Source organism: Poecilia reticulata, linkage group LG5, assembly GCF_000633615.1.
Source record: "Poecilia reticulata strain Guanapo linkage group LG5, Guppy_female_1.0+MT, whole genome shotgun sequence".
Taxonomy (NCBI): domain Eukaryota; kingdom Metazoa; phylum Chordata; class Actinopteri; order Cyprinodontiformes; family Poeciliidae; genus Poecilia; species Poecilia reticulata.
Window position 1 is genome coordinate 2,329,294 of NC_024335.1, and position 21,445 is coordinate 2,350,738.

At 40.6% G+C, this 21,445-nt stretch overlaps 1 protein-coding gene across 14 annotated transcripts in view; it reads right to left on the reverse strand.

Annotated features, from left to right (window-relative positions):
- ptprt (protein tyrosine phosphatase receptor type T) overlaps positions 1-21,445 on the reverse strand; it is a 316,254-nt gene that overhangs the window by 197,995 nt on the left and 96,814 nt on the right. For all 14 annotated transcript variants that reach the window (XM_017304835.1, XM_017304834.1, XM_008408309.2 and 11 more), the window contains exon 8: positions 16,031-16,324. In XM_017304835.1, coding sequence (XP_017160324.1) covers positions 16,031-16,324 — 294 coding nt within the window. The remainder of the gene's footprint in view (positions 1-16,030; positions 16,325-21,445) is intronic.

A 21,445-nucleotide genomic window follows, 5' to 3' on the forward strand; every position in this document is an offset into this window, starting at 1 on the left:
GGGGCGTCATCACCACTTTACACAAGTGTGTCTTTACCTCCTTGGCAGAGGCTACGCCGAACCCCTGAGACCGACTCACCGAACCCCTGGGGTTCAATTGAACCAGATTAACAACCACTGCTCCAATACCAGTGATGTGTGCGTGACCTGATGTCTATAAGGATCTATAAGGATTTCAGCTTCTGCCAGAATAAAATGTGCTGTATCAATAATATGGGTGCATTCACACCAACACTGTTAAATGTGCTTTAATTAAACTGAAGCTCGTTTACCCAGAAAGTCCAGTTCATCTGATGTGAACCAAAAAACCGAACTCTGGTTCGCCTGTAAACGTCGCTCTGGGTTCGGTTGAAGTGAACTCTGATGTGGTTTGAATGCATATGTGAATGCCAAGTGGAGCGGAGACCGCTCAAAAAAGACAGGAAGCGAACTACAGCGCAGAGCATTCTGGGTAAAAACAACCAAAACAAATGTGCTAGCCTAGCGCTAGCTCTGAAAGACAAAACCATAAATCCTCCAACGGCTAAAATCTCCATTTTTGTTTTCATTTCCTGAATAAGGAAGCTGCGCTCAGTGTCTTCTTCAGAGGTGTTGGTTTTTGTTTCCTTCCGTGGTTCTTGGTGCAGCGCCCCCACAGGCGAGGAGGGGAACAGGCTGCTCAAAGAGTTTGGTTGGTTTGACAAAGTGCAGCTGGAAATGTAACAAATGTTGCAACTTTGGTTCTCAATCAAACTGAATCTACTGGACCAGCAGGTGTTAAAACACTCTGACTGAACTGATAACCAAACTGGTTTTACTTGTAAATCAGGTAAACCATCATAACTGTAAAGCATGAGGGGAGGAGCGTCATGTTGTGAGGCTGGTGGATGGACTGGTGCGCTTCATAAATTAGGTGGAATCATGAAGAAAGAACATTATACGGAAATATTGAAGCAGCATCTAAAGACACCAGACAGGAAGTTAAAGTTTGGGGACCGATTCGCTTCAGGATGGATGATACCCTTAAAGGACAACAAAGTCAATGTTTTGTGTTGCCATCAAAGCCCTGATCTGAATCCTATAGATAATTTAAATTTGAAAAGGTCTGTGAGGGAGAGGTGGCCGACAAACCTGGAGCAATGGGCCAGACCTCCAGCAAACTACTGTGAGCAGCTAAAGGAAGGGAGCCCGTCTGAAATGAGAAGCTTAGTCTGACTTAAAGATATGCGTCTTTTTATTCAGTCTATGTAAACTTCTGGAAAAGCCGTCCAGCGTCTTAAATCCCCTTGGAGGTGTGCTTACACCAAATTAGAGCATTGATTTTACGCGTCAGAAAAAGCAAGGCAGACAAACTCTGGCCTTAATTAATGCTTTGTGAAACTCTTTAATTAACAGTCTTTAAGTTGTTATAATATATCGTTTTTATAAGTGCTTCCGATGAAACATTAGTTTATTGTTTAGCCTTTGGTGAGGAAAAAATGTATTTAACTTCGTCCTCTTTCCAGCTGATGCTGAGGAAACTAAATCTGAGCCGATTGTCGGCCGTTCAGACCTTCAGAGAAACGATTTTTACCAGAACTTCTCCTCTCCCTCTTGTCCTCTTTGACTTCTCCCGACACAAAACAACTCACCGACTCCACTCCCGCTTTCCTGACCTCCCGCTGCGTTTACTTAATGGAGAAACAAGCTCGTTGCCACGGAAACGACGCAAATCAGCCCCGACGGGCCAATTACCAAAAGAGCAGGAATTAAAGTCGGACCTCTTCCGTTTTAATGGGCTTCATCCCGGCTGCCGTTCGGCCACGCAGGCCGTACACTTCCATCCCTCTTGACCAACTACTGCAGGTTTTAACTCAGTGATACTGCCTCTTCCAGCGGCGCGTCTTGGTACGTCTACATTTCTCTTACTGCTGATGTGTGAACACCATCCACTCAGCAGCTGCTGCGAACTTCTAACATGCCAAAGTGATTGGCTTGATTCACTGCACACAGCGCAATTTCACCCAGCAGAGAGAGAGAGAGAGAGAGAGAGAGAGAGAGAGGGGATCTAAAAGGAGAGTGTTTGTTGTGTATCCATCCATCATGTGCAGTAATAGATCAGGTCAATTAAAGACAAACTATGGATCTCTTTTCAGTGCCTGAGACCTTGTTATTTCTCCTCCAGAGGGACCTGGGAGTTTCATTACTGGACTCTGATTGCTGTATGTGTGCGTCCGCCGCTGTGGCCCTCTCATCTCGCATCTAAAAAATTATTCCTGAGTGTGCGGTCGTGTTTGTGTGTGTCAGCTGTGTTGTTACAGGGCTCTTATTGATGTTACAGCTTTGTGGGGAAGATAACAGGCGTTTAGACTCTGTAACGGTGTGTGTGCATGTGTGTGTGTGTGTGTGTGTGCTCAGGGACGGCGGCGAGCCTGGCTACGTAGTGGCTGCATACTACCTCCTACCCGGGCCTAATGAAGGAGAAATTGGATTCTGATGGCTTCACAACAAAAGGACAACCCTGCAGCATTCTGTGTGGGAATGGGAATCATTTTCTTCTAATAGAGCAAATCTTTTTCTGCTGTGCTCGCCTCTCTTCGTCCTCAAACTTTACATCTTTAGCAGTGTGTCACATGGCGTCTGAGGCAAGCTCTTCTTTCATTTTGCTACCTAAAACTTTTATCTGGCATTTATAATCACATGTGAAGCCACATTTTTATAGATGTGTGCATCTGTAAACTATTTAGAGCGGGAGCATATGAAGTATTTATGGACTGGTTTCTACTGCAATAAGGCAAAACTAACTTACAAGTAACTTTTCAGCAAGATATATGTTGCTTAGAGTCAATAATGGTGAAAAAGCACTAAATCCATCAGCAGATTATTTAACTTTCAACCTGGGAAAATTTCCTGCCAGAATTAAAATAATCTGCCAGTGAAACTGGCAGTTTTTTAAATGAATATTCAGGACTTATTGACTTAAAACAAGCTCCTTTATCTCTTAAAGTTAACTGTAGGTTAGATTTGTTTCTTTTTTCCAGTGGGCCTGACCCTCTTCAGCACAGAACCAACAGTAATTCCTGTTTTCATGAATGCAAACCAACATGAGCTACACACACATCACAGTTCAGCAGTGATTTTTACTTCCTTCAGATTCTCCAAATCATGTTGGGAACTTTTTATTTTTGACATCAGAGGAAACAACCAGGTTTACGGCTGAATATTTATATCAATAAAAGCTACAAAGAGTAAAAACAAACCTTCTGTTGAACTTAACAGGTTGGCCAATCTGGACAAAGCCTCAGTGAAGCTTATTTTTCCCTTCTTCTTTTCTTACTTGAGTTGATTTTGCAAGTTCCTCTGACTTGCATCAACAACTCTTTCCAACACCCACCAAACCCCCTCACACACACACACCTACACACACACACACACACACACACAAAGTGTTACTCATCCTTCATCCTCACAGTTTTCTCAAGTGTTGATTACAACCACTACTCTGCTGCGAAAGCACAAAAGTGAGGATGGATGTTAATGCACCGTCTGGGCTCAAAAAGAGTCACATGGGTAAAGATCAACAGTTACATGCTTTGACAGGACATTTGCTGATCTTAAGGGATTTAGTTTGTTTTTGTGAACCAAAGCGTGATGCATCTTTGTGCTGAATAATCTCAGTTTCTTTAGTTCTTAGTGTCTGGCGCTGGTTTTTAAGTAGTTCTCACTTCGTCTCTCAGTCAGACTTCACACGTCTTTACTCCCCTCTGCTGCACATCCAACACCAATCTCAGAATAGAGGCCTGTTACCAGGCAGATTTTCAGAGCTGGTGGTGTATCCAGGTAGACTTTCAGGAGTGTTTGTACTTCTGTGGCCTGCTGGGAAATTTATCCTGCTGATGCAAAAATATCTTTAAATAGATCAAACTTAGTATTGATGTTTTTAAAAAGTTCTTATAGGAAAAATGTGTTGTGAAATAATCTCCCAGCGAAACTAGAACTTTTCTAATCAATGTTATCAAATAATTATGGAACTATTGACTTAAAACAAGCTCTTATAACTTGAGGAAAAGTCACTTGTAACTTATTTTTCTTGTTTCTCGTGTACTAATATATAAACTGGACCAAACACACATGGTATGGTGTTGTGTTTTTTAATCTTTAATCTTTTTAATCTTTAAACATTTTTGTCTAAATTCCAGAACAAATATCTTAGTACACTTGAAATAAGACTAAATTAACTTACAAGTAACGTTTCCACAAGACACAGGAGTTTGTTTTAAGTCAACAATTATCTAATATTGATGAAAAAAATCTAGTTTATTATTTCACTTATAAGACATTTTTCCCATGTTATAAGTGAAATATGCAGTGAAACTAATACATTTTTGTCAATAGGTTTTCACTTAAATCAAGATCCTATATCTTCCAGAAAAGTAACTTGTGTGTTACTTTGTCTCATTTCAAGTGTAATAAGACATTTGCAATAGAAAATAAACAAAACAACATGGTGAGATTTAGTCTTTATAAACATCTGAAAACATATTTTCAAACCGTTTCTGGATTTGGGGCTCAGAGCTCTGAACTGAGGCGTCGCCACCGGGTGAGTCTGGACCAATAAACAGCCTGAGGAGAACATGCACAACACACAACACAGAGTTTGATGCTCTGCAGCTCAGCAGCTGGTAAAGAGGAGCGGTGGAGCGCGCGCCATCATCTGCGATTCAGAGGTGGTCTGGCGTCCTCCGCCTGTCCCATGAATCATGGATTTGATTGATCTCATGATGAGAACTTGGACATGAAAACAAGCCAGCACACACATTTTATATTCCAGCAGTGAGTTTAACTTTGGAAAACCTTTGATTTGTGAATGAAGGCCAACTTGTTTCCAGGAAGCTTAAAACACAAGAAGCAGGCACGAATTTATTAATCTGGACAAATACAGGATGCAGTAATGAAATGTCTTGGTTCTGTTGTAGTGATGTAAAATATCGATACTCCTGATAACTTTATGCTCTCAATTCTCAAATCCAAGTATCAATACTTCAGTCATTGAGACATTGTTAGAAAGTATGAATTGGTACCAAACAGAACCAAAGCCCAAAGGAATGGTAGATGCCTTCTGACTGACAACCTGCAGGTCTGCAGGGGAAAACCTGGCTCAGGACAGCAGGACAGCCATTACATTTTGCAATTAAAGCCATTCAGCTTTCAGAATTACTGTTGGGCCCAAGCCGTGTGAACATTTTACAAAGTTTTCTGAATGAATCAGCAGAGCTTCAGACAGAAAAATCATTACTTTTTCTCATTTTTCCCCCAGAGTCTGAATGTCAGCCACGTCGGCACAAGGGCTGAATCAATAAATGGAGCTGTGGTGTCTGACCAGTGCAGGAAAAACATCTACTGGTTAACTGATGGCAGCCAGACTCTCAACCAGAAGCCAAGACTACAACGAAGAGACACAGTGAAAGCTCTTTCCTCTTGTAAAATGCAAAAACGCAGAAGATTACAAAGTAGTTCTGCTCCAGTTTCTAGTGCAAATATCTTAGTACGCTTGAAATAAGAAAAAAGTTACTTAAAAGTAACTTTTCAGCAAGAGACAGAAGCTTGTTTTAAATCAATAATTCCTTAATATTGATTTAATAAAGAAGCAGTTCAACTGGTAGATTATTTCACTTTTAACAGGACATTATTTCCATGTTATATGAGAAATGACAAGAACTTTTTATTAGACTTCAATAATGAAAACAAGCCAGTAAAAATTGCTAAAAATGTATTTATTTTAGTTGCACTTGAAACAAAAATAAGTAAATTGTTTTAGTTACTTTTTTTGTTGTTGTTGTTTTAGCAGCACTTTCAAAATTTACAACTACATTTCTTGTGCTTTTGATTTGACTCAATAATAAACTAAATGTGCTAGATTTTATTAAAACCAACAAAATAGGCCTTTCTAGAAGCTGGATTTGTAAAATGTTGTAGATCCAAAGCATTCAAAGCGTTTTTGACAGCTGTGTTCTGGCTTTGTTGTTAGCTTGATTGTCATATTAAGGAATTACTGACTAAAACAAGCTCCTACATATTGCTGAAATTTCAAGTCAACTAAAGTATTTGCACTTGAAGCAGGAAAACAAAACATTCTGCACCAGCAGCACTAACAGTAACCGAACCCAGAAGGTCCAGAAAACGACTATCAATCTGTGCACTGCATTAACAAAGTAAATTGAGAAGATTTGAGTTTCCTCAGCTGCTAAGAAATCAGATGTGACAGAAGGCAGATGGATAATACTGTCTAGAGAGTCTAAATCTAGTCTTTTCTGCTGTTTTAGGAGGAACCGGGCGCAGCTGTGCTTTTCTAATTTCATTCCAGCATTGCTTTGTATTCACCTGATGTGGCGCCGTCTGTGTGTGCAGACACCAGGATTCACATCTGCAATAACTCAACACCACAAAATATACTGGAAGAACATAAATATGGACATCTTTAGGAATATACTATGTTCTCTGACATTGGCTGAGCCTAAAAAATATGATTCACATTCTGAAAACAGCAGATTTAGGTCAATAAAAAGGGTTCAAAACATGAGATAATGGATGTTTGAAGCAGGACTGCGGGGTCTAGTTAAAGTGCAGTTCATGGTTTTCCACACACTGTTTTGACGTTTTTGTTGTTTTTTCAAACTCTCATTTCAACCAGTAGCTGAGATTTTTCTTTCACCAGTGGTGAACACGCCTAAGCACAAAGTTAGCTGCGCTAACCCTACAGCGCTAATCACAACATTAGTTCCACCAATGCTAACGCTAACGCGCTATACCACCACCAAGCTAATTATGTTAAAATTATATTTGCCCTTGGAAGACTACCATCCTCGAGCAACAACTATTTTAGGGAAGCTAAGTGCTCTGACTGTTTCTAAAATATGAGCACTTTAGCAACCATTTAAGTCAAAAACTCCTCATGAGATCACATCAAGTTTTCTGGATCTTTGAGAACAAAAAGTTAATTTGGAAGTTGCCTCCAAACAAAGCCCATGTCAAGTGTTTCGTCTACGAGGAGTCTGGTAAGCGGCATATGTCCATCAATCTGACTTTGGTTGTTCAAGAAGAAGGTTTTAGCAGCTGCAGCTCACCGAGAGGGTGGCAAGATTTCAGCAGAAATTCAAAAGACGACTTCATGCTGGGCGTAAGGCTCTCTGGTTTTAACGTCTGAAAAGAGAAATGCTGATTTGTGAAAATGATAAAACATAAAACTAGAACTAAAATGAGAGGATTTCTTTGGAAACTCAAAGGACCGTAAGAAATCTGCATCAAACAGCAAGTAAAGTCCAGGTTACTTTACACAGCAACAAAAAAACATCATAAAATGCTTCACAACAGTTCACAAGCTGGAAGCTAAAATGAAATAAGGGTTCTGACTATGCAGCTCTTCAACTCAACTCCAGGGTTTGGAAACGTATTCAGCCTCTTTGTATTTTTCACATGAGTGGTTGCTCTTAACATGTTTGAGTCAAACCCCCTGACAGATAAAGGACTTCTTCACACTAACCTCATTTACGTGATGAAAAGATGTTCTAGTTCAAGATGTTCAGCTTCTGCTGTTTGTCAAAAAGCTGCAAACAGGTGAGAAAAGGGAAAAGGAAGGGCAAGAAAACAACAGCAGCACAGAAAACACAAGATTTACAGGGTAACATGTTAACCTTTAGTAACAGCACTCTCAGAAAATCAAGCACCTTCCTTATTTTTTGTTTTTAGCCAAAAAAGCTTGAATACAACAAATGATAAAAACGGATTAACAATTTTTACAGATAATTAGATTGTTGGAAATCTATGAGGGGATACAGCAGCTTGTGCAATTTATTTTCTTCATATAGAGCTAATCTACTAGAAGTTAACTCGGGGGATTTCACAAACAATCTAGTTCAGCTCAAGTTCAGTCAGACAAAAAGACAATTCACTGCAGCTTCTGTTTAATACTATAAACATTAAATTGCACTGAACTGAGAGAAAGAAAAACTTCATGAAGAGAGAGGAGCAGATATGCAATGTATTCAAAATGTTTTAGAAAATGTCTTTAGAACCGTCATCAATCACCAAAACTTCAACTTTATTCACCTGAAGGTTTTACAAAACAGACAAGTACATGAGCACTTAGAATTTGTCTGAAAAATGCATTTAGGGTAGCTAAGTGTGTTAAATGTTTTAAAAATAAGTAAAAGCGCTACAGATAAATTGGCAGACATGAGCAGAAGTTTAACACCCAACGAAATTCAAAATAAAAATAAAGTCTGTTGGAAATTACCAGAGCTTTTCTACAATCAAAATGTATGTGGGAAAATTAATTTAGAGTAAGCTATGTGTGCTAAACATTTTCAACCTTAGCAAATGTGTGAAATGAAAAATTTGCTCTGATATTAGCGTATTAGCGGAAAAGTAACCCCCCCGACGAGAAATAACACTGGACTTCTTTAGAAATTATCACACATTTTCGTTAAAATGTAACTGGGAAAATTAATTCAGGGGAAATTATGTATGCCAAACATTTTAAAAGTGACCAAAAGTGTGAAATGAATAATTATCTCTGGTATTGGTGTGTTGGTGTGAAGTGAGCACACCAGTAAAGGCTGGACCTGCAAACCCCATTAGCAAATAGATGATTGCAATGAAGGTGGCAGTGAAACACAGGAGTTAGGAAGTTATGGCAACACCAGGAAAAGAAGAAGAAATACAACGATGTCAGACAGGAAGGGGAAACATCAAGGCCTCTCAGAGAGGCTCCCACTGAAACAACCTCCAAAATGTTTGTCCAGAAAACAGCAGACCTTCCTCCAAATCTCTGACAGGCAACTTCCACCGGAACCATCCAGGAAGAAAATGCAGAGTATGCTAGCGATGTCTGAGTGATCTGAGCACAAACTGAGAGAGCATTTCTGCAAATGGTTGTGAAATCAAGCGCAATGTAGCAGTTTTACTGATAGTGTCCAGGAAATACACGCAGCCGGCAAATGTATCGTCTCCGAACTACAACACGTCATCAACAGGTAGCTGCAATTTGCAGCTCGGACTTCTGACATTTGATTTTCAACCCAGCCAGCTTATTTACGGAAATATTTAATGGGCCCAGTCGTATTTAATGTGTCCCTACATAAACCAGCTCTGAACAGTCGGATGCAGAAAGGATGTACTCTCTTAAGTGCTTCCATCCTGCTTGGCTTGGCAGAACGACGAAGAAATCGTGTCAGCCAAATCCGTATATACCCAGCAGGTGAATTAAAAATCCATTTTTATGGAGTAACGCATTAGCCAACACTCACATTACCATCCTTCACATAAAGATACTTTATAAGAAACGAGCCAGACGCGGAGAGACGGGAGAAGATGCTGGGATGTAGTTTATAACCTCAGGTGAATTGAGTCTTAACGGAGTGGGGCATTAGCCAGCGCTCACATTAGCATCACCTTCCAATAACGAAGACGGGGAAATTCAGAGAAGAGATACTAGAGAAAGATTTACAGACTCCAGATGGATTTAAAGGGTAACGTATTAGCCAACTGTTACATTATCATCCTTCGCATAAAAATATTTAATTTATAAGGAGGAGAGGAAGGAGGGAGGAAGACGACTAAGGAAGTTAGATGAAGATGCAGTTTGTGGAGGAATATTTAAAGAGCGATAGATGGAAACCAACTTTTTAAAACTTTTTTTTACAAGATATAAATTGAGTTTTTGCATAAGATGAAATACAGGCAGTTCAAACAGGCATTGAACACCCACTCACAGTCAACATTCAGGGTAAAAGATAAAATAAAATTTAGCAAAAAAAGAGTAGATAAATTTTAAAAAAAAGCATAAATGTAAATATAGTTTAAAACTCTTCTGTTTAGAGTTTCCTGGGAACCACAGTAACTGGAACATTGACCATCTGATGTGCACTGATCATTTTGATGATGACTGGTGACCCTATATTAGTTTTATTACTTTTTATTATTGATCTTATTAGGTCCTGCTCTTTCATTCTTCATTTCAGCTTGGCTATTATCCAGAAATTGTACAAAGGTGTAAATAATTTACTGGTGTTTCCTCTAACCTCTAAAGCGAGACGGAAAGCCATTTCCTGTAGCCACATTAATACGTTTCCGTCTCAAATCTCTGGAAACCAAGAATCAATTCATTACTAGAACAACACTGGTGACGTTCAAATCGACTCGCTGAAATGGGCTTGAGTAGAGAGACATAAAGCAGGAGGACAAAAACAAAAAAAGATTCAAGCTCTTGAATTCTGTGCATTGATGGCGCAAAGCGTCGTCACTGATTTAAGAGGTATGGATCTGCTGGGATGAACTGAGGAGACAGAATCCCATTTAAACTCCAAGGCAGAGAGCAAAAAAAAAAAAAAAACTATGAAGGTCACAACGTGCTAAAAGAGCGAGGGAACAACTGGTCCACCGAGTGTCGTTTACAGGAAGAGAGAGGAATTATCCAAATCGAGGCAGGGTGACGAACTGTTTGAAAGCCTTGAAAGGCAAGAGAAGAGTGATGAGTAGGAGGTTAGGAGCTAGAGAAACTGAGGAGGAGGAGGGCGGGCGCACGATAAAATCCATCATTATCAAGGCCGTGTACTCTCAGCACCCCGAGCGAAGAAAAAAAAAAAGAGTTCATTTGGGCTTGCCTACTTGTTTTCCGAAATGTGCCACGGTGGAGGAGACACGCGGTTAAAGATGGCAGCGGACTCACTGGAGCATCCGCTTTTCTGATGAAATGACCTGAATCCTATTTTCAACAACAGCTGCAGGATCAAACACAGCCAGAGCAAATTTTTGTTCAATTCTGCAAGAATATCACCGCACTGATGTTGTTCCCCACGCCAAGAGTCTGGCAATCCCTCACCCTAATGGGTAATATCTGTGTGGATATGGCTGAAAAACACACGGTGCCCCTAGGACTACTGTCGCAAAAACTCCTCGAGATGATTTATTTAGAGGTAACAGAATAAAGGGGGTTTAATATAAACACAACAAAAGTATTCCCGGTTACAGTGGCTAAAATCTGCTACTGTTTGAGACCCCATTAAAGCAATTCAAACAATGAATCCATCCATCCATTTTCTTGCACCCTTTTTCCCTGAGTGGGGTCGGGAGGGTTGCTGCTGCCTCTCCAGCCAACGTTCTGGGCGAGAGGCGGGTTTCACCCTGGACAGGTCGCCAGTCTGTCTCAGGGCAACACAGAGACACACAGGACACACAACCATGCACACACACACTCACACCTAGGGGCAATTTGGAGAGGCCAATTAACCTGACAGTCATGTTTTTGGACTGTGGGAGGAAACCGGAGTACCTGGAGAAAACCCACCATGCTCAGGGAGAACATGGAGACTCCATGCAGAAAGACCGGGAATCGAACCCAGAACCTTCTTACTGCAAGGCAACAGCTCTACCAACTGCGCCACTGTGCAGCCCTTCAAACAATGAATCGACTTTGTCAATTATTGGTGTTGTAGTTTGGCCACCATCCATCAGAGGGCGCCACTGGTCATCCTTAAGCAGAGCCAGTTGATACAGAATAAATAGAAACAAAGATGGTGGAAATATCCAGATTATCCAAACATTTTACTAAAGTAAGAGCAGAACCACTTCAACATATTTGTTCTCAAGTAAAAGTAAAAAGTAGCATCAAAGAAATTACTGAAGTAAGAGTAAAAAGTATTTAAAAAAATGTCTGATCAAATTACCAGTTATTTCATATTTAAAAATTACATCATCATAGGGACCAAAATATAAAGTTACGTAGAAGGTTTGGTATAATTTATATAAGTAACAAAAACAGGCAAGAGAAAATGTTTCCAAATCAGTTTCTTTCAGTATAAAACTTATGAAACTTTAATAAAAAACTGCAGGTGTGTCTGCGTCTGGTGAATTTTTGGTTCGTTTTTCATTCAGTGGGTAAAAAAATGCAGAAATTATTTATTCAAGGTGAGAAAAGGCCTACAGGAAGCACAAAGTACAGCGTAATAAAAAATACTCCTTGTAGCAGCTCCGCAGCCACCGTGAAAACTAAACAGATACACAAATATTAGAATATAAACAAACTTACAACACACAAACAACAAAATAAAAACGTACCTCGCTGCTTTCACCGGGGAACGCTAAGTGTTGATAGTGCCAAGCACTTTGACAGTTCATTCAAGTCGTTCATTGGTACAATGATTCTGCCAGCTTTTATAGGGCCTGCCCTCATTTAGCTACGGCAGCCCGTGAGGTACATAACACTCAAAAAATAAACTTTACAAAGTGCAAATACAGTTAAAACAAAATACAAACCACCAGTGCTCATCAAAACAGACAAATATTATCAAACAATCTGCAACATCCTTTAAATAATTTACAATAAATAGTCTACAAATTTGAATGATTTAAGCAACTTAATTTAAATTGTTCACCATCCATTTCACTCCTAAAAGTAATTTTTTTCACAAAAATCACTCAAGTAAATGTAATTGAGTAAATGTCACTACTTACTACCGAACTACGGAAAGAGAAACGGTCCAAACAAAGTCCAGAGTGGGATGCAAAATGCACTATATGCCGTTTAAAATACAGAAACTCAACAAGCACCTTAAGTTTCACCTTAGCGGCTCTGAATCATGATGGAGCAGCGTCAACGTCTCAACCAGAAAAGATCCAAAGTTTAATAATGTGAGAAAATACGGGAAATATCTACATCCATGGGGCCGCACAGTGGCGCAGTTGGTAGAGCTGTTGCCTTGCAGCAAGAAGGTTCTGGGTTCGATTCCCAGTCTTTCTGCATGGAGTCTCCATGTTCTCCCTGTGCATGGTGGGTTTTCTCCAGTTTCCTCCCACAGTCCAAAAACATGACTGTCAGGTTAATTGGCCTCTCCAAATTGCCCCTAGGTGTGAGTGTGTGTGTGCATGGTTGTGTGTCCTGTGTGTCTCTGTGTTGCCCTGCGACAGACTGGCGACCTGTCCAGGTGACCCCGCCTCTCGCCCTGTACACTAGCTGGAGAGGAACCAGCAACCCTCCCGACCCCACTGAGGGACAAGGGTGCAGGAAAATGGATGGATCTACATCCATGATTTTTAAAAATCATATGTGAAAAAGCTTATTTACAAGAACTTTTAAGTGTCACTGCAATTGTAAAACCAGAATGTTGTAAACGTTTGTGCACATCTGTAAAGGAAACGCAGCCAGTGACTGAAAGCAGACGACCTCCTGGTAGAAATATGAATCCAAGTGGTTAAACTGATGATTTTAGTGACTATTAGTATAAAGACATGCAGCAGAACCAGATAGATGAATAAGATTATGAAAAGTTCCTGCAGACCTGCTTAATAATCAGGACAGCTGTAGCGCGGATATGAAAACAGCTGAAAAGCAGAAGTCGTCGTGTTTAACGTGATTACTGGGCTTGATGGGAAACCCGAGCCGGGCTGTAGACGTTAACTGGAACGGAAAGGTGAACACAGAGGGCGTGGAGACAAACGCACAGCGGCCCACACACAGCAGCTACGCCAGTAGCCAGCAGGCTCTTGAACATCTGTCATACCTGCCTGCTTCAATCCCATCACACACACACACACACACACACACACCCTGTGAAGGGTTGTGACGGCTCAACATCGAGCCACAAGCAGAGAAACACATGTTCCTCTCTAGTTCACTTTCCACACAAACAGAAATGACCACCATCTCTCTTCAGTTTCACTTCACATCAACCTCATCTTTCCCCTCCATGTTTCTTCCTCCCTTCCCTCTCACACATCACACCTCTGTCCAAATGTTTCACGTCGTATTTTATTTATTAGATTTTGCCTGGCTCGCTTTAATTTGAAGGTAAGAAGTATTAAAGTTCAGACTTCATGTTCAGAAGGAGACATCTGCTAAAAAACCAACTGCTCTGAGATTTGAGACTGAAGTTTTGCACCTGCAAAGGGAAGTTTGAGAAAGCAGCGAAATATCAAAACCGGAGGCTGGGACAATAAAGTATGTGTTAAATACTGTGGAAATTAATCTCACCGTCTTCATTTAGAGTTTAAAATAAGTTCTCAAATGTCAAAAAAGTGAGGCCACAATAAGCACGAAATCTCTTTTTTGTCTCTCTACCATAAACTGGATGGAAAAAGTCTTCAGTCTGGTGTTTTGGTCTAAACTTTTTGAAGGACAATTTTATTTACAAACTTCAAATTAACAATATTATTGTTCACCGCAATAAATTCAGGGTCAAAATTTATTATAGTGACTGTTCTGTCTGTATACTTTGGACTACTTTTATAAATAAGCAAAGAAAAAAAGTGGCATGAACAAATGCAGCATTTACTCCTGCGCATGTTAGATGAAAAATTCAAAAGTCACGTTGTTGCAAAATAATGGCCCTTTCAGAAAACTTTAGCGGTTCTCACGGGAAATGTTTTCTTCAATATACAAAAACAAAAGGTCACGCTAAAAGATGTGAACAGAGCAGGAAAGACAAAAGATACTAAAGATGCTTCAGTATCTTTACTAAAGCCTCTGATTTCATAATCAGAGGAACAAAAATAAATGCAAGATTAAAGGGAGTTTAGTTGGAAAGAATGAAACTGTGAAAAACTGATATGGGTGTAAAACAACATAAATTATTTTATGTTTTCTGATAACCTTGCTTGAAACATATAATAAAAGTGATCTTTGCAAAAGTCAATGCAAAAAAAAGGAGATATTAGTCCTAGTTTATTAAATAAATAAGGCAACGATGGGATGGAGTGTCATTCTGATGCTAATAAAACATTTTATCAGTGCTGAAGTGTTTTTTCATCTTCTTTCCTGGAATTAGATCAAGAACCAAACAAACATTAAGAAAATGTTTACAGCACTGTGACTGGTTGTTGATCTGCTCGTCATCCAGCCCCTACTTCTTGTTGACTTGGTGAGATGAAAAAAATGGTATCATGGCTGCAGAACCACGAAGTACTGGTGCAAAGAACCACCAGGACCTGATGAGCACTGAAACTGGATCACTTATTCAGTTTACAGAAACGTTGTCACAGGTACTAGAGCTTGTTTCTTAACTGACTACAGATAATGAAGAGGTTCCACTCATCAGTAACAACAGAGCAAAGCGTCTTCTTTGTAACACTGCATTCTCACTGGTAAGAGGGAACAGGAAGTTCACCGTGCACAAATAAAAGCAAAGCCCTCATTCATCAAACTTTGCACTAAAACCATCCAGCCGCACTTTAAAGTTTGTGAAACTCAACTGACCAACAGAGGGGAGGAGAGAAACACTAAATGAACCAAGAGGATGGAAAGATGGGGAACAAAGAGAGGAATCAGAGAATGACACAGAAGAACAAAGAAACCAAGAAGAAATAATAAAAACAGGTGGAGATAAACACGAAAAATTTCAAATATGTTAAAAGAAAAACATGGAAATGAAGCTAATTGTCTGGTAGCAGCAGAAGTAGCACCAGGATTGGTGATGGCAGCTAACAGCTGAGTTACGCAGCTCCCCGCTAAGTCCCCCAACACACACACACGCACACACACACACACCTAGACACACGCACGCACACCCCGACACACACACACACCCACACACAGGCACACACAAGCACGCACGCACGCACACACGATTGCAGACACACACACACGCACACGCACACACGCACGCACACACACACACACCTACACACACACACACCTACACACACACACACACACACACGAGGCCCCCGTCAGGCCGTCACAGACCTGATGGGCTGCCACTTAATCAAATGAACTGTCACTTGTTGTGCCCTCACTCCCCCACTGGGACCCTCAGTATCGGCCATGATTGCCCCCAACTAACCTCCAACTGCCTCTCCTCCTCCTCCAACCGAAGCTCTCAGCTCCCCTCCATCTCTGAGGCTTCACAATTATCATCAGCTGTGATTCATTCCTGAGGGGACAGCTTCATTCTTCTTGTTATTGTCCCACTCATCCCGTCACATCGCTCAGATGTCGGTCCAATCAATCACTCCCGGTCCAAAGATCACAAAACAGCTGAGAAAACAAACCAGCAAAGCCGTGGAAGTCGTCTCCGCTCACCTGCACATTTGGTCCTGGTTATCAGCGGCGGCCCCGGCGGCCCGGTCCCCCCTTCGCCCGGTCTGGACAGCAGAACCTTGATCTCATACTCCACGTCTGGGTCCAGATGCCATAACTTGTAGGTGGGAGCGTCAACCACGTGGGTCTCAGCCCAGTTTCCCGTAGTGGTGCGGTACTCCACCTCCTTCAGGATGATCGGCCCATCTCCGATGATGCTGTTGGCGTTGGGCTTGATCCACAGGTAGGTGGCGCCGACGGCGAGGAGCTCAGGGGGAGCGATGGGAGTGGGCGGGGCTGGAAAGTACAAGCAACAGAAGATAAACATGAATGGGCCTGAACTGTGTTGTTTTAGAGTGTTTTCATCCTAAAAGGTGGAAACTCCCACTGGCTCAGGTTAATACAAGAAATAAGATTAGCTACCATACATACGCAAATGATGCACAGCTCTACTTTACAAGGTGACTCTGAACACATCTAAGCTCTGAAGGATGCTTAGAGCAGATAAATGTGCACATGTGTCATAACTTTCTCCAAATGAACAGAAACAAAACTGAAGTTATTGTCTTTGGAACGATCTAGAGTCAACAGCTTCAGTTATTACAGCTGGGAACTAAAGATCAGACGGAAATCCCCGTGTAGGACTCTGACCTGAGCCTTCAGGGTCACATAAAGACAGTTACAAAGTCGGCTTTCTGCTTCCTGAAGAGCATTTCCGGGCTTAAAGGACTTAATGTGTTGCAGCATCCAGAAAACTGCAAAACAGCCGAAAGACTGAGTTCCTTTATATCAAGGATTGAAAACCCCTGTTTAGTTACCTTTGACTTATAAAAACATTGATCAACATTGATAATTTTTACAAAGGCATTAGACAAAATGTAATGGTTGGAGTTAAAACGTCAGATTATTTTATGATGTAAAACACTTTTAATTAAGCTATATATAAAAACCTGACTTCACACTTGATAGCTCAGGTGATTTGGGTCGATTGGGAAACAAAGTTGCAATGTTTGTTGCATTTTCCAGCTGTTGCTCTTTCTGTGTGTCAAAAAATCAGTCTTTGAAATTTCTGTTCCCCTCCTCGCCTATGGGGGCGCTGCACAAAGAACCTCTTCAGAAAACAACACAAAAAAAAATGGAGTGGCTTTAAAGAAGCCTCTCCATTTTTGCTTTGTAAAAAACAAAAAGTTGTAGGATTTCTCTTTTATCTTTGGCTAAAGACCACAAGTATTTTATCCAGCTAGCACTATGTTGGCATATTTGTTTTGGCTGTATTTACCCAGAATCCCCTGCTCTACAGTCCGCTTCCTGCTCCAGCTAGCTTGGCTTTTTTGATTTACATCAGCATTCGGTTGATAATTCAAACTTCTCCAAACAAACCAAACTTTCTAGGCAAACAAACTGGAGTCTGATTGAAGTGGACCAAACAGGCCTGGTGTGAATGTAGCCTTAGCTCTCTCGCTGGTTCAACATGTCTGGATCAAATGTTGGCTCATTAACGGGCCTCTGCAGCACATTGACATGCTGAGGCGGCAGCTACTTCCCGGGTGTTGGACCAGGGAGAGAGCTAAAGCATGAAGGAGGCCGGCCCTTGAGGACTGACTTTGGAAACCCCTGCTGTAATGTGATTAACTGAGCTCATCGTCACAGAATTATTTAATATATTTAAGCCCAATCAATGTTGCTGAAGTATGCAATACTTGAACTGATTAATTAATTTTGCAAAGCCCACCCTCCCCTTCTTTTCCTGTCCTTTTACTCTCAAGTTCTTCAGAGTCATTTTCAAAAATGAACCTAAGATGTGAAAATGCTCAGGCTCAAGAGAGTCTATAACCCAAATTAGCTTCTGCAAATCCAAATAGTCAGAAAAACCTTAAACTTTACATCATTTCTCTTTCTGTCAACAATCCATCCATTGAAATCAGGTTGAAGAGCCAACATTTCCTAAAACAAAATCAAAACTATAACATCTCCAGATATTTTGTGTGGTTTCTAAGCCATTCAACTCACTATTTTGTCTTGCCAGTGAGTCCTTGGTTTTCTCCCAATGGCAGGAAAACACCTTGGAGGAATCCTGAATGGATGCATGTTCCTCCCTCATCAACGCAGAGGAGAAGTGCCTGAACCCTAAACCAAATGTCTGCAACCTGCAGATCCAGGAGTGGCTCTTTAAAACGTCTCCAAACGTTCTTGGTTCTTTAGCTATAACTGTTTTATACCAACAAACATAGATTTCAGCGGTTTTTTTACTTTACTTTTGACATTAAAACAGCGGCATGGTTCTAAAAGCTGTACATTTTTTAGCTATTTGTCAGTTTATATCTTATAGCACTGAAACTTTAGATCTACTAACGCTACAGCATTACACCAGCACAGTATTCAGTGGAAGCTAATGCTAAACAGCTAATTTAAATTAAAATTGTATCGGCCATTGAAAGGCTTCAAGCCTCAAGCACCAATTTAATTTTGACATTATAATTCAGATGATCTATAATCATACTCATGTCTTCTTCTCTACTGGCCGTGTTCTACTTTTTTCCTGTATGTTTCTTGTTTGAAATAATAATTTTAAAAAAAAGAGAACGGGAGGAGAGGAAACGTCTTCACCCACTTCAAAATAAGAGCACGAATATTAGCAGTTGATAACTAAAACTTTAGCACATATTTCAAACTTTATTCAACTGAAAGGTTACAAAAAAGCCAGATAAACGAGTGCTTTAGGATTCCTCTGGACAAATAGAGGAAGCTAAGTGTGCTAAACATTGTCAGAGTTAGCAAAACGCCAAATAAAAAAAAGTAGATCCACTATTAGTGCTTTTATGGACACTGCAGTACACATTTATCAACGAGTATCATTTAAGGTTTTACGTAGCTGATTGTAAAGTTTGCAGACACTCGGGTGAGACGAAGCAGATTCTCCTGGCCTCTGCTAACAGCTGCCTTTTTGACGACACTTAAATGTAGATGGAGGTTGTTTAACAGCGAGAAATGCAATCAGTTCATCAGTTATGCTGCAGCTGACGATCCTATAATTACAATTTAAAGAAATGACTCAAACTGCCTCTAAGTTTAGGATATTTTCTTTCATACAAAAGCTTAGATTTTTATTAAAGCAACTACGTTTTGAAGCATTCAGCTTCCGTAAGATTAGAAAACCAGCGCAAAGTATTCCAACACAACATAGAGAAAATAAAAACAGCTTATAGACAACGATGAAAAAGACGTGTGCGAATCGGCCAAAGACTGTTTACAAGCCAAGCAGAAACATTTACCTCCAACAAACAGGCGAAGCTGCGGCGGCGTAGTGACATAAATCTGAAAGCGGCTCAGTTAAAGAGCAGCAGGAGCAGATGGAAACAATGACAAGGAAATTAATTGGACTTTTCCCGTTAGTCATCAGACTGCCTGCGCCTGCGAAGCACAGCGCTCATCAGCGTGATGGACGGTAATTACCACGGACAGCTCCGGCTCGTCTGCGGCCCTGAGACCAAAACCTCGGACACCGATCGTCACGAGAGTCGGGAACACAAAGGAGCCTTTTAATTCCTCAAATGTTAATAAACTATAAGAGTTAGGCATCTTTAGCGGCTCTGAGCTGAACAAAGGTTTCCATACAGATCAAAATCTTTTCACTTTCAACACCTAAACGTGTTTTTAGAAGAAATGTTGAGATGCAACTACATCGGAATGCATCTCCTTAAACAAGAGCATCCAGCACTTTTTTCTTTAAATTTGGACATTTTTAATATTGTTTTCTCTAAAAAAGTTTGCATTTCACCTGCAAAGAATAACGTTCCTCCTCCTCCTCCTGCTGCTGCTGCAGTCTTAAAACCAAAGTCCCGGTTTTACTCAGAAAGTTTCTTTGTGTTGCTTCCCTCAAGGCTGCATTAGCATATGTATGACGGCTGCAGGACTGATGAATCAGCTGTCAGTCGGTGCACACTCATACATCTCAACTATGTGGAAGCAGATTGTGCGTACGGCCATGGCTCCAGACATCAGGCATCTCTTTATCCACCGCTCTAATCTGACGATGCCATTCAGCAGCAGCATGAATCACCAGTTTGGGGCTTTTTATGATCGATTCAAGTGGTTCTTTTTCCTGAAAAGAATAACTAGCAGAATGACAACAGAAGACATAAGTTGGAAAGTACTGATCTCTCTGATTCACACATGGTCAGGATCGCTAATACTGGATCACGTAATGAAACGAAACTGAAGTCATTATCTTTGGACCTAAACAGGAACTTCAGAGCTTCAGTTGTTACAGCTGGAAACCAGAGATCAGGCCTGACATCTGGGTGTACTGATGGGCTCGGACTGAACCTTCAGAGCCACATAAAGACAGTTACAAAGTCGGCCTTCTATCACCTGAAGAACGTTTCTAGGATTAAAGGAGTAACGTCACAGCGTCACAGCGAGATCTAGAGAAACTCATCCGTGCTTTCAGCTTTAGCTGCATTGATTACTCAACAGTATCTAAATCAATGATCCAGCTGCAGCTGATCCAGAACGCTGCTGCTGGCGTTCTGACTACAACCAGGAAGTCAGAGCACACCTGTCCTTCCACTGAGAGAAGAGACTTTAAAAAACTGCTGGTAGTTTATAAATCACTGAACGAATTAAAGATGTGCTGCTGCTGGATCACCTTTCCAGACCTCTGTGGTCTTCTGGTTCTGGTTTAGATCCAGAACCAGAACCAAACATGGAGAAGCAGCATTCAGCTTCTGTGCACCACAAATCTGGAACAAATTTCCAGAAAACTGTAAAACAGCCGAAACCCTGAGTTCCTTTAAACCTAGATTAAAACCCCACCTGGTTAGAGTCGCTTTGAATCATTGATCAACATTTTGACGTGTAATGACGGCACATGGCAAATTGTAAAGTTTCAGTTATTGATTTTAGCGTTTTTATGATGTAAAGCACTTTGAATCAATACACTTGATTGATTGATTGATTGATTGATTGATTGATTGATCTACTTTTAAACATACATTAGGATAGTTGTTTCTAAATGAGTGACTTGCTGAGGGACATGCAACTAAATATTAGTAGGGATGAATTTATTATTATTATTATTATTATTATTATTATTATTATGTAGGTGTGTTTTGCGTCTGCATGGATTAGAGAAAATCTCCAATAAAAGCAAACCTGCGAACCCACTGGTTGTTTAAAAACAACATTAATTCAAGAGGCTTTGTATAACAATCTTGCAGGAGCAGGAACTTTCAGTGTAAACGGTTCCCGTTAAAGCTTTCACAGCCTTACGAGTTTTCTTGGAAACGTGTAGTAAAAAGGATGTAAAAATAGGAATAATGATTTCAAAGTTCTGTGAAGCATTCTGCAACAAAGGCATCAGTTTTCAGTAACACTGAGGTTTTTCTGCTATTTTATTTTCAAGTGGATACATCTTTT